The following is a 12,528-nucleotide window of genomic DNA, read 5'->3' as shown; positions in this document are numbered from 1 at the left end:
GATATGAAATCTCTTAATCAAGTCAGTGATAAAAATCCTAAGTGCTGAGACTTCACTCAGTACTTCCCTCCCATTAATGAGCATTCCTTTGTTGTGGTAATTCAGTCAACAGTGAATCCATTTAACAGTATCATCAACTGGTTCATATCTTATCATTTTATGAAGGAAAATATTACGAGGCACTCAGTCATATGTTTTTTCTGAATGAACATAAGATTCTGTATTCCACTTGATTTTAATCTATTTTACCTTTACCTTTATTTCATTTGTCAAATTATTTTATTAGTTTTACAGATGCCATTATCTTTTTTTTAATTTACTGCTTGTCTGAATAATACATTTCTTTTAAAATAGATGTACCATGCTAAATATTTTTTTAAATTATTTCCTAGATATAAGCCATCGGTTTCGGATAACAAAGCACTCATGGTAGTTACTGAGGAACCAATAATATATGTTCCCCCCCAACCCTGCCAGCCATTTATCAACAGGACAAAATCACTCAGGTAAGCTGTTTGCTTATAAATAGCAGAGATATTAGTGTCAGATAAGTATTAGGACCTAATGTTTGACTTCCTCGGTATTCAATTCACTGGAAGTTTAAATGAAACTCCCTGGTGTCTTAATGGTTAAAAGGAATATGTAAGTAACAAGCCAAAACAGCAACCTCGATAATTTTCCTATCTTGGATTTATAAAAGAGGCTTGTTAAAATTTTGAACAATTTTGTGACAAGGGACAAAGAAAATATGAAAAGAAATCAAGTTCTAGGATATTATTTAAAGACATCAGGATTGTTAAAAGTAAAAGGAAGGAATATCAAGTTGGTTTACTGATCAAGGGTAAAGTAGACATGTTGTTATCTTTGGCAATCTTTAATGGACTTTTGCTAATGAGGACTGAACAAACTTTTAGGGATTTGTTTATAGAAAGATGAGATATGGGAAGAAGAGATCAGTGTTGTATTTTAAGAGAAGGAGACAAGTTACTAAAATTGTTTATACTGTACTGTGATGAACGGGGAAGTTATTTCTTTATTTCTTTTTCTTTAGTATTTTCTTACTGTTTCTTTTCTATTTTTATTTCTATGCTTTATTTTCTTTAGTATTTTCTTATTGTTTCTTTTCTATTGCTACTTCTACTTTCTGAACTTTGTATTTTTTTCTCTATTGTATATTTCTTTGTTTTCATTTATATATTTTTAATTATAATATTGAATAAAATTACCATATAAAAAGTGTCCCCTCATGCATTTTATCCACTTCAAATAAATTCTGTAACATTGACAGTATATTAGTCAACACAATGAGTTGGGATAGCAATTTGTTAGATGATTTATTGATGAGCTTGCAACTCCATGTCCATTTCAGTGCCATAGCTCAAAGCAAAAGGGTTCCACCACAAAACCGCGCTCGACTAAACTGCGCCCGACTAAACCGCGTTGCTGAGATCATCAACAGGACGACAACAGCGCGGAGACAGAAGCATGCTGTAAACCTAAACCTAAAATTAACCCCTAAACCTAAACCTAACCCCCCTAAACCTAATCCTAAACCTAACCCTAAACCTAACCCTTAACCTAACCCTAAACCTAACCCTAAACCTAACCCTTAACCTAACCCTAAACCTAATCCTAACCCTTAACCTAACCCTAACCCTAACCCTAACCCTTAACCTAACCCTAACCCTAATCCTAACCCTTAACCTAACCCTAACCCTAACCCTAAAGCTAACCCTAAACCTAACCCTTACCTTAAGTTGAATCGGCTTGCTTTCAAAGCGCTATTTAATGCGCCCTTCTTTCTCCGCTCTGGCTGTTGTCGCCCTGTTGATGACGTCAGCGACGCGGTTTAATCGGGCGCGGCTTAGTCGAGCGCGGTTTTGACGGGTCACGAGCAAAAGTGTTTTATAGGCGTCTGTACTGGAGTTTATGTAGTACATTCCCAATATCATTAGGAATAAGCAAATCTACTTTCTTATATCTTACCAATCTTTGCCTATCCTAAGCAGGCACAAACTGATTGGGGGATCCAAATTCAAATATTGAAATCTTGATAAAGTGAGACATTATTTCTGAGATTTTTATTTGAGGGTATAAACAAGAGACCAACCTGAATATGAGCTGAAAATCAGTGCTTGCAAGTTCTTCTGGAGAAGTTGTCCTTGAATATATTTTTTTTCATTCCTATTGTTATTCTGTTTAATTTTCATGTTATGTATACAGGTTAAGTCATGAACTAAGAGGTTGGGTACATAGACATGAAGCAGAAAGAACACGATCAAGAAGGATGTCAAATAATCAGCAGCAAAAAGAGCAGACTGTCCAGGTAGGTTTATAGAATCATTTATATATTGTGGCAGCAGGAGAAGAGAAGGTGGAAAAATAAAGTTCTCAGGCCCAGAAGTTCAAAAGAGGGAATTGTATCAGAACAACATTCTGATACAGTATTCCTGGGTCCCTGTCTCCATTCTTTTGTCATTTAGGTGATTCTGGAATATGAAAATACTCTTTCTTAAAATAAATATCTGCATATGTGTGTGTGTGTGTGTGTGTGTATATATATATGACTTTAAATATATACCTTTCACCCTGGCTTGGCTGATAAGGAGTTGAGTTCTGTAGCTCAGTGGTTAACACATCTGCCTAAGAGGCAATACAGCACAGGTTCGATTCCCAGTAAGGGTATGGCTAGCTGATGAGAGCTAAATAGCTTGAAATAGATTTATACTAGTCTCCCTTTATTTATTTATCAGCACAAATATAACAAATGTAACAAAAAGGCAACAGTAAAAAATATTGGGTTTCTTTCTGGATGGTCTCTTTTGACGAGCCGAAGGACAGATAATGGAAGTAGTCATCTTCCTCCCATATTTGGGCATACCAGGGGTTGTGACTTTATATATATGTGTGTGTGTGTGTGTGTGTGTGTGTGTGTGTGTGTGTGTGTGTGAGAGAGAGAGAGAGAGAGAGAGAGAGAGAGAGACAGAGAGATATTTGTGCTGATAAATAAATTGAGACTAGTATAGATCTATTTCAAGCTATTTAGCTCTCATCAGCTAGCCATACCCTTACTGGGAATCGAGCCTGTGCTGTATTGTCTCTTAGGCAGATGTGTTAACCACTCAGCTATAGAGCTCGACTCCTTATCAGCCAAGCCAGGGTGAAAGGTATATATTTAAAGTCACTCTAGTTATTCGGGTTTTCTCCCGCGTAAAATTGGAGATGTCTTGGCATCTATATATATAGATATAAATAGATATATGTAGATATAAATATACGGGAAAAGACCCAAATACAAGAAGGCCAGCATATGTGTGTCTGTGTGTGTCTCTGTGTGTGTAATTATTAATAATTACACGCACGCACGCACGCACGCACATGCTGGTCTTCTTTTATTTGGGTCTTTTCCCGTGTAAGATTGTGATTGTCTTGGCAACATTTCGGCGAGGTCTCACTCGCCATCTTCAGGCTGGTGTTTTCGGCTCAAAGCATGGTCGGAGCTGCTGTCTTTCTATAGTAGAGTAAGGTGTTAGTTTCAAAACGTTCCATGTATAAGTTTGCGATGACGGGTGAGAGTGGTGATCCCATGGGTGCTCCTTCTATCTGTTTGTATCTTTGTCCATTATGGATGAAGTATGTGTTGGTTAGGCAGTGGTTGGTCAGGTCCAGGATGTGTTTAGGGGGTTGTGTTTGTTCTGGATGGCTGTGAAGGCTTTTTTTATAGGCACTTGGGTGAAGAGGTATATATAGTATTTTTAAAATACACTTCTGTCCCCCATGAATGGTTTCCCACATCTCAGTGTTAATGTTTGAACTTAAGTATCATATGAAATACTTTGATCATTTTAATTGTTTTAAGAAACATCTGAAAATGCCTTGCATTTAAAAAATATATACACTTAATTATAGTTTTTCCTGCACATTTGACTATCTACTATAGAACTTTAGTAGTGCTATATCACAGTTTTCTTTGTGATACTTTGTTTTTATATTTAATTTGGTGATTTTCCTTGCTCATTTTTTTCCTATCCCCAGAGTGCTTCAGGAAAAAATTCTGAACTAATGACTCTTCCATATACAGACAACAGTGTTGGGTAAGTCAAAATAGAATATTCTCATCAGTATAGTATTACATAGTTTAAAATGTTGCCTTATGTAGGAAATATTTAATTCTTTTACTGAAAAGAGCCAGAAATATTTATTGCCAATCTCATGTTAACCCAGTTTTCATTCAAGCTCTTTAAGGATTCATCTAGTCAAGTATTCCATTTCCTACAGTGGCCAGATAGATTTTTCTAGAACATTCACAAATGTATATAAGAACATCAATATTCCCCTTTCATTAGTTCTGGTACCCAGGATACAGAAAATATGGAATATGTCTGATACCCGAGGCCTAACCTGTCACACATGAGCAATTTTTCCTACTTTTTCTACTCTGAAACAATTATTTTGCTGCCGTCCGCATATAAATTCCTTGCTGCCTCTCAGAACTAAAACCTCATTCGAATTATCATTACTTCAGCTGTAGATTCCCGATTCCACATTTTGCAGTCAGCAGAGGATGGCTTCTTCCATAGTTCTTTCTGCACTTTCTCCGTATCTGTGCACTAACTATATTTTTAGATTCTTTCCTATAACACTGGTGGCGTGTATATACTTTCATTAAAAGAAAAAGGTAAATATTATGATACTGTGTGCTGATTCCTGGCTTTGTAAAGTGATATCACAAATGCAGTAAAGCATGATGTTCCTGATAATTTGGAGAGCAAATGATGCTATTGGATACTTGATTTATTTTATGATGTATTTGGATGTTTTATGTATGCTAGTTCCAATAGTATCTTCTCATGTATTTCAGTAGGAATTCAGGAAGTGAGCTACAGGTTTATTATGCTTCGCCACGAAATTATCAAGATTTTTTTGATGCCATTCACAGAAGGGGAGATACATTCTATGTGGTGTCATTCCGTAGGGTGAGTATATTAAAATGTTAATTTCAAACATGGAAAGGTTGTCCTTTTTTATAACATTCTATCCAAGATTTTTTTAATGAGGCTAGTGTAGCTTTTAAGTATTCTCAACATACAACTCCTGAACTTTCTTGAGAAAGAAATTGTAAAATCTTGATTGTGAAATTTTATTCCAACCTATTATAAAACCTATATGAAACCTATGAAGAAGCAAAAAAACAAACAAACAAACATTCCCCCATGAATTTGATCAGAATTTATTGTTTCTCTAAGAAAAATGAGGACCATTATTCTTTTCTGGGTGAAAAAAATGAGTGTAAATGAGATTTATACCTGAAAAAATCAGTACATATCCAGAAAATGAAATCATATAGTTTTCTCTTGTGCAAATGGATCTGTTTTGGTCAGGTGTTTTTTCTTCATTGATACTAAATAAATAAATTTATTGGCATTACATCTTCTAGGTATTTGCAGTGCTTTTGCTTCAGGAATCTGTTACAGCAATTCTTTTTTTTTAAAAAAATTTTTTTTAAATTATTTACATATAAGTATATCGAACACAGTGTGACTGTCCTGGCATTTCATCTGCCATATAAACCAAAAGTGAAAGACAAATAACATAAAAAATAATAAAAAAAAATCTGCTAAAAAAAAGACAAATAACATATGTACAACTTACACATTGCTAGTCTTATACAATTATTTTTGACCAACATATTCATTTTAATAAATATATAATATCTCATTTCAGGTCTACTTAGCCTAATTATTTTCGTGTTCCGACTCCCACCTCGTGTTTCCAGCCATTGATAAAATCTATTCCATGTGTCATAATATTTTGTCTCTCCTTTGTTTTTTAATTCTAACGTTAGTCTATCCATTTCTGCACATGTTAATATCTTCCTCATTATCTTCTTTTCTGAAGGGGTATTTACACTTTTCCATTGCTGTGCATAACACCATTTTCGCTGCTGTTAGGATGTGAAGTATTAGGTATATTGATCCTTTGCTATAGTCTTCTGTTATAATACCTAATAAAAATAATTCTGATTTGATAATGGATTAGGGAGTGAAAATATAATTAGGGTCTTGACAGCTTATAAGAGCTGAAGTGGCACAGTGGTTAAATGCAGCAGTGCAAGCTACTTCAGCTGACTGCACTTCTGCAGTTTGGCTGTTCAAATCTCACCGGCTCAAGGGTGACTCAGCCTTCCATCCTTCCGAGGTGGGTGAAATGAGGACCCGGATTGTTGTTGGGGGCGATATGCTGACTCTGTAAACCGCTTAGAGAGGGCTGAAAGCCCTATGAAGCGGTATAAAAGTCTAACTGCTATTGCTATTGCTATTGCTATTGCTATTGCTATTGCTATAGCAACCAATTTGTATGTGAGAGGACAGCCATGCGAAGCATCTATTTTTATATTATATCTCCCATCCTAGTAATACTTCCCAGAATGGAAAATGAGTTTTAGTAAAACAACTTTTTAAAAATGTATCCTATTTTGTTTCTTGGAAATTATCAATTAGAAGTGAAGTGAGGAGCCGAGGTGGCGCAGTGGTTAAATGCAGCACTGCAGGCTACTTCAGCTGACTACAGTTCTGCAGTTCGGCTGTTCAAATCTCACCGGCTCAGGGTTGACTCAGCCTTCCATCCTTCCGAGGTGGGTGAAATGAGGACCCAGACTGTGGGGGCAATATGCTGACTCTGTAAACCGCTTAGAGAGGGCTGAAAGCCCTATGAAGCGGTATATAAGTCTAACTGCTATTGCTATTGCCATTGCTATGTTTAATTATCAAAAGGATAAAATGATCTATTTACATTGTGGAGTTATTCCCATATCCATCAGCAGATGGAGGTAACGTTTAACTTTATTTTAAGAAAGTTGCTTTTCAAACATTCTACTCCAAGAGTTGATATTTTTCCTCAGTTTGTCTGCTGAGGAATCTTTGTATATTATTATGGATTCTGGAAAATACTCTAATATGCTCACTGTTGTCCCATGTGTGTAATTTCTGTTGGTTCTTTTTTCTTCCGAAAAATGCACGTTGCCGTGAAAAAATGGTAAAAATGAAAGAGCTCTTAGGAAAACCTATCCTACATTATTATCCTTTGTAGCAACTCTTGTACTTTTTCACAATGATTGATTAGCTCTTTAATCCCCCTCTTCTAAAGAAAAAGATTCTTGAATGAATGGTGGTATCGTGGATAAGCTATACAGATGGTTTCTTTGGATGCTGAGGATGATCGGCATCATTATCACTGGCACTGTATTACATTTATTTTTCACTTTTCTTCTGGGAGACCCAGAGGTGAGATTCTGTATCATAGTATTTCCACTTGGCTGAGCAACCTGGTCTTAGGGCATCATTACTTAGCCTTCAGCAATGAGGATTTTCAGACCTCTATTCGCCATGTTTTTAACTTGAAGGCAGAAAGACCGTAGATTTGAAGGAAAGCTGCCAGGTAATGCTAAGCTAGAGACAGTTTGGTGAAGTGTTACAACATCAGCCTGGAAACAGGAAGATCATAAGTTCTAGACACATATCTTAGTCACAAATCCTACTGAATGACCTTGGACCAATAACTCTCTCCGTCTTCGGAAGGAGCCAATGACAAACCACTTTGAAAATCTTGCCAAGAAAACTACAGGGACTTGTCTAGGCAATTGCTGCAGTCTAAAACTGATTTGAAAGGCATTTAAACTAAAATACTAAGCTAGGTGGACATCGTCTCTGTGATTGGTGGTCTGGTCTTTTGGGGCTGGGTCTCTTCTGTATGCAAATTTCCATTTCTCTACCCCATCTAACCCCTGTGACCTTAAGCCAAGGAAGCTTTGTGAGTCCTCTACCGCTGCTGAATAGAGTAAAGGACTAAATATGGTAAATCAACAGGGACTCCCGTAAAAAAATAAATTCTTCTATTCAGTACATGAGAGAACAAAGGATAGGGTTACAATTCTATTCCAATTAAAGGATAAAGTATGCCCTTTAGAGATCCTTTGTCTTGAATTTTTCAAGAACAGAGAAAACAAGTATTCAGTTTCACTTAGAGCATCTGTTTCTTTACAAAAGTAATCAGTAAATGGAATATTGAAATAGAATGTTTTAGTAATAGTCTTATACTATAAGTAAAAATTCACTAGTATGTCCGAATTCAGTGTTTTTTGTTTGTATGTATATATTTTGAGACCCAAACAGGATTAGTTGCTTTTTATGACTGAAATGTATGCACGTGCATGTAGGAACAGTATGTAAGTAGCGTGACTCGTCAAAACCGCGCTCGACTAAACCGCGCCCGATTAAACCGCATCGCTGACGTCATCAACAGGGCAACAACAGCCAGCGCAGAGAAAGAAGGGCACTTTAAATAGCGCTTTGAAAGCAAGCCGATTCAACTTAAGGTAAGGGTTAGGGTTAGGGTTAGGTTAAGGGTTAGGGTTAGGGTTAGGGTTGGGGTTAGGTTTAAGATTAGGTTTAGGGGGGTTAGGTTTAGGTTTAGGGGTTAATTTGTGGTTTAGGGTTTACAGTGTGCTTCTGTCTCCGCGCTGTTGTCGCCCTGTTGATGACGTCGGCGATGCGGTTTAGTCGGACGCGGTTTAGTCGAGCGCGGTTTTGTGGTGGAACCTGTAAGCAGGACTTACTTAGGATTTTACTTAGTCTGGCACATATAGTTGGAATTTAGAAATTATGTATGTTTTGAGTGCTTTCAAAATGACTGAGGAGGAGATGCTCATTCAGAAAGGGTTACCATAGCAGACACGGCCAGTTACAAAACATACATTAATTAAAATATAAAACAAGGACATTTTTGCCTGCTGTTTCTTCTCGTTCCTCCAAGATTTTTCCTACCACTCCCAGTTTAAGTTAGATAAAATCGCTTTCATCTTGAGCTTCATTTCTGATGATTTGAAAGATATATTTATGCATCAAATCTTCATTACGATCCAAAGATTAGCATAATGAGGGTGGGTATGGTAAATTAAAAAGGATAAAAAATACATCTGAGTCTAAAAAAATTATAAAAAGCTAGAACCTATAAAACAAATAAATATAAAAAAACAAAAATCCAAAAGGAATCTAAAAAGGGTGGTGATATTAGATGGGTGTAGGGAGAGCATGAATGTTAGTATATCACAACATAGAATACTCTAGAACAGTGTTTCTCCACCTTGGCAACTTGAAGATGTCTGGACTTCAACTCCAGACATTCGCTGGCTGGGGAATTCTGGGAGTTGAAGTCCGGACATCTTCAAGTTGCCAAGGTTGAGAAACACTGCTCTAGAATGATATACTAGATGCTCATTAAGACTACCTTATTGCACAGATCATCACCTGATGGATTTTAAATGCTGCTGCGCAGAACCTGGCAACATGATAGGTTATAACCGGGTTAGTATCTGAAAGCAGTCGGGACTGTAAAATTGTCCTGTGCACCCTGGATATTTATGCAGTAATGACGAGATGAAGCTAGTCTGAATATGTTTGTAATACAGACACTGAGAGAGTACATGCTCTGTTGTTTCTGTATGACAGTTCCCACCAATCGGGCTCTGTCGACCCTTGGGACTGGCGTCCCCTTGGGTATATCCAGCCGAAACAGCTTCCATGGATCGCCGTATCCATTCCTTTTTAGGGCTAAACAATATCGGTTGCCTCAATGTGCAAACATTGCTACAAACAGGGAAGCAGGCCCTTCTCGCTAAAAGTATTTACGATTAATAGCGACTGGCTGCACCACCTGACAACCCTAGCCCAGGACCGAAAACAGTGGCATCAAATTTCCATGGAAGTCGCCTATACCCACGATGGGTGAAGAGGCGTCAAGTACAAGTACAAGACAGTGACCAGAAGCATTGTCTCTCCTGGTAGGAAATCTTCCTGTATTGGAGGACAGCAGAGGGGAGGGCATGGCATCATGCCAGAATAAAGCTCTACCTGGAGTACTTCAAGATTAGTTAAGTATAACATAGGAGAGGCAGAGTACCCGTTGGGTTGGTTCACTGCCAATAAACATTGGGGACCTCGCTAGGTCCAGTTGGTGCGCTTGTATTTGTCATGTGCTGTTGAATGAGTGCTTTGGCCTAATTATATTCCATGCTGAGGCCTGGAGAGAAGCCCAAGGGTAAGATTTTACTTGCCTCTGCTTTTTCCCATGTGGACTGAAAAATCACCCTTCATAGTTAAATTGTATTTATGCCATTTTCTTGAAAACACTTAAGAAGTGATTTGCTATTGCCAGAGAAAGAGAGAGAAGGAGAGAGAGAAACGTCCCAGGTTCCTGTCCTTTTGAGGATAAAAGAAGGACTTACATGTGTTGCCTCTGAAAGAGCAAAATAATATTTCCTTATTGATCACATTTTATTGTGATCACTATATTTTGAGTTTTGTGGTTTTTTAAAAAAAGAAGTGTATCAGTTTTCTTGGGGGGGGGGGAATAGGAGGAATTTGTTTATTCATTTATTCCCTGCTGTTATTTTTATAAATAAGGCAACAAGCCAGTGGTGGGATTCTGTCAGCACCTCTCCATTAGATAATTAGGAAAGAAGACCACGAGACTCCATGAGTAGAAATCAAGTGTACTTTTACTAATTATAAATGATTAAAGGCATAGCGAAGCGAAGTCTGATTATTTAGGCGCGAAAGCGATTGATATATAGAATAACCCATTCCCCACCCCTTGGCATCCCAGTTACAGTCCAATCATAATTCTCCCAAGTGTCAGGTGTGAGATAACTTCAAAAGGCATCACGAAGATGGAATGTCGGTGCCGTTAGTCCTGGCGGGAATCTCCTACGCATGCGTAGTCCAACAGGCAGCTGAGCTCCAGAACCTTCCTCCAGCACAATGAGTAACCCCTCCCAAATACCATGCCCTCCCTCCCCGTTTCATGGCAGCCGAAAACAACAGCAAAGCAGAGGCTGACAGATTCAAATAATTTAAGAACCGGTTCTCTGCCCTAATGACCAGCTGGCTAAGTGGGGCTCAGTGGTCATGTGACTGGGTGGGTGTGACCAACTCAACGTCACTCACGTTGATGGGCCGTTCGCCTTAGCTGTTGCAATGTAATAAGGGAGAAGCAGTTTCTGTAAGGAGGACAATAGAGATTAGGCTAGAAACAGCAGCGGAATGTTTCCTTCCTGCCTTCCTTACAGGATTAGCCCTGTAAAGTGGGGAGGGGGAGATTTCTTCCAACAACCGGTTCTCCAAACTGCTTAGAAAGTTAACAACCGGTTCTCCCCGGATAGGTGCGAACTGGCTGAATCCCACCGCTGCAACAAGCATATGTAGTAATCCTTTCTCCTTCTATTTTCCCAACAACAAATCCATGAGGTGGGTTGGACTGAGAGAGAGTGACTGGCCCAAGGTCACCTAGATGTTTTTCATGCCTCAAGCGGGACTAGAACTCACAGTCTCTCCTGAAGGCCAACACCTTCAGCATTGCAACTCAAGAAAGATCAGTATGAAAGATCAGCAATTCTGAATATCTACCTGGAATCTACTTGGAATTAAAGAGCCCAAATATGTAACTTCAAATCTTCTTCTCTTGTCTAGTGTCTCTCATTGAGTCTTAATTTTGGTTTAAGTAGAGTTGGTGAAACTGGAATATGTGTCGTTAAGAATAATACAAAAGTTAATCTTTTTTCCAAATCTTAGTTCCAAAACTATGCCCTTGTTATAAAATGGAAGTTGTTTAGTAGTTGCAGAACAGAGAGGAGGACAGCACATTTATGAAGATTTATGGTGGTTTTTTTCAACAACTGTAAGATTGTTCTTTTCCTTCCAATCAGAAGCAAATCAGTCTCTTGAACTGACTTTCTGCATTGAATTTATAAGTGAACAATTGTACTTTGGGCCATTTCCAGCTGCACTGTATTTCTCTCCAAAGTGCGCAATTGCAATTACTAATTTTATTGTATTGGCGTTAAATGCCCTTAACGCCAGGCAAGTTCCATTGATGCACTAGACTTCTCTTTCATATAACTGTTTTTTTCCCCCCCCAGAGATAATTCCATACAGATGAAGTCTTTTCCCCTCCTTGGCTCTATCTCTTTAGCCAAGTTTACAATTATATAACAGACAATGTCTAGTGTGTTCTAAAGTCCAGGTGCAACAACAGTGAAATATCAAATGCCAATTGATCACAGCACCACCTATTGGTTAAGAATCATAGTAGCTCTGCTGATATTTAGCATTCCTTTACTGCAATTAGGTAGAAGATTTTTTTTCCCCTATTATTTATGCAGAGGCCATAAAGCACATTCAGATTTATAATATTTCTAGACTGGAAAGAAGGTTGAACTGCATCAGAAATAAAGTACCATGTTTCTTTTTAGTGGATTGTACCTAATTCTAAACTTTATATTGTAAAATAATATGGGTGGCAGAAAATTCTTATGGGGATAAACAAAAGAATATACTCTTAGAATGTAAAATAGTAATAGTAATTGTTCCGCTTGCTTTGCATCAGACAGATAGTAACTGTAAATAATAAAATATTACCTTTTAGATTAAGTATTCTGTGCCATTTTAAATTAATATGAGCAGAATTCTCTTT

The 12,528-nt window shown here is 37.7% G+C and overlaps 1 protein-coding gene across 2 annotated transcripts in view; it reads left to right on the top strand.

Moving 5' to 3' along the window:
* ATF6 (activating transcription factor 6) overlaps positions 1–12,528 on the top strand; it is a 97,696-nt gene that overhangs the window by 36,800 nt on the left and 48,368 nt on the right. Inside the window, exons 11-14 of one of the 2 annotated variants that reach the window (XM_087726711.1) lie at positions 393–506; positions 2,224–2,326; positions 4,036–4,094; positions 4,865–4,976. In XM_087726711.1, the coding sequence (XP_087582837.1) occupies positions 393–506; positions 2,224–2,326; positions 4,036–4,094; positions 4,865–4,976 (388 nt within the window). Of the gene's footprint in view, positions 1–392; positions 507–2,223; positions 2,327–4,035; positions 4,095–4,861; positions 4,977–12,528 lie in introns of both variants that reach the window. The other variant, XM_087726710.1, reaches the window with a different exon arrangement.

This window comes from Thamnophis sirtalis, unplaced genomic scaffold (genome assembly GCF_051295495.1).
Source record: "Thamnophis sirtalis isolate CommonGarterSnake01/CBP01778 unplaced genomic scaffold, rThaSir2_p1.2 scaffold_12, whole genome shotgun sequence".
Classification (NCBI taxonomy): Eukaryota; Metazoa; Chordata; class Lepidosauria; order Squamata; family Natricidae; genus Thamnophis; species Thamnophis sirtalis.
This window is presented reverse-complemented; position numbering and strand designations above follow the sequence as displayed.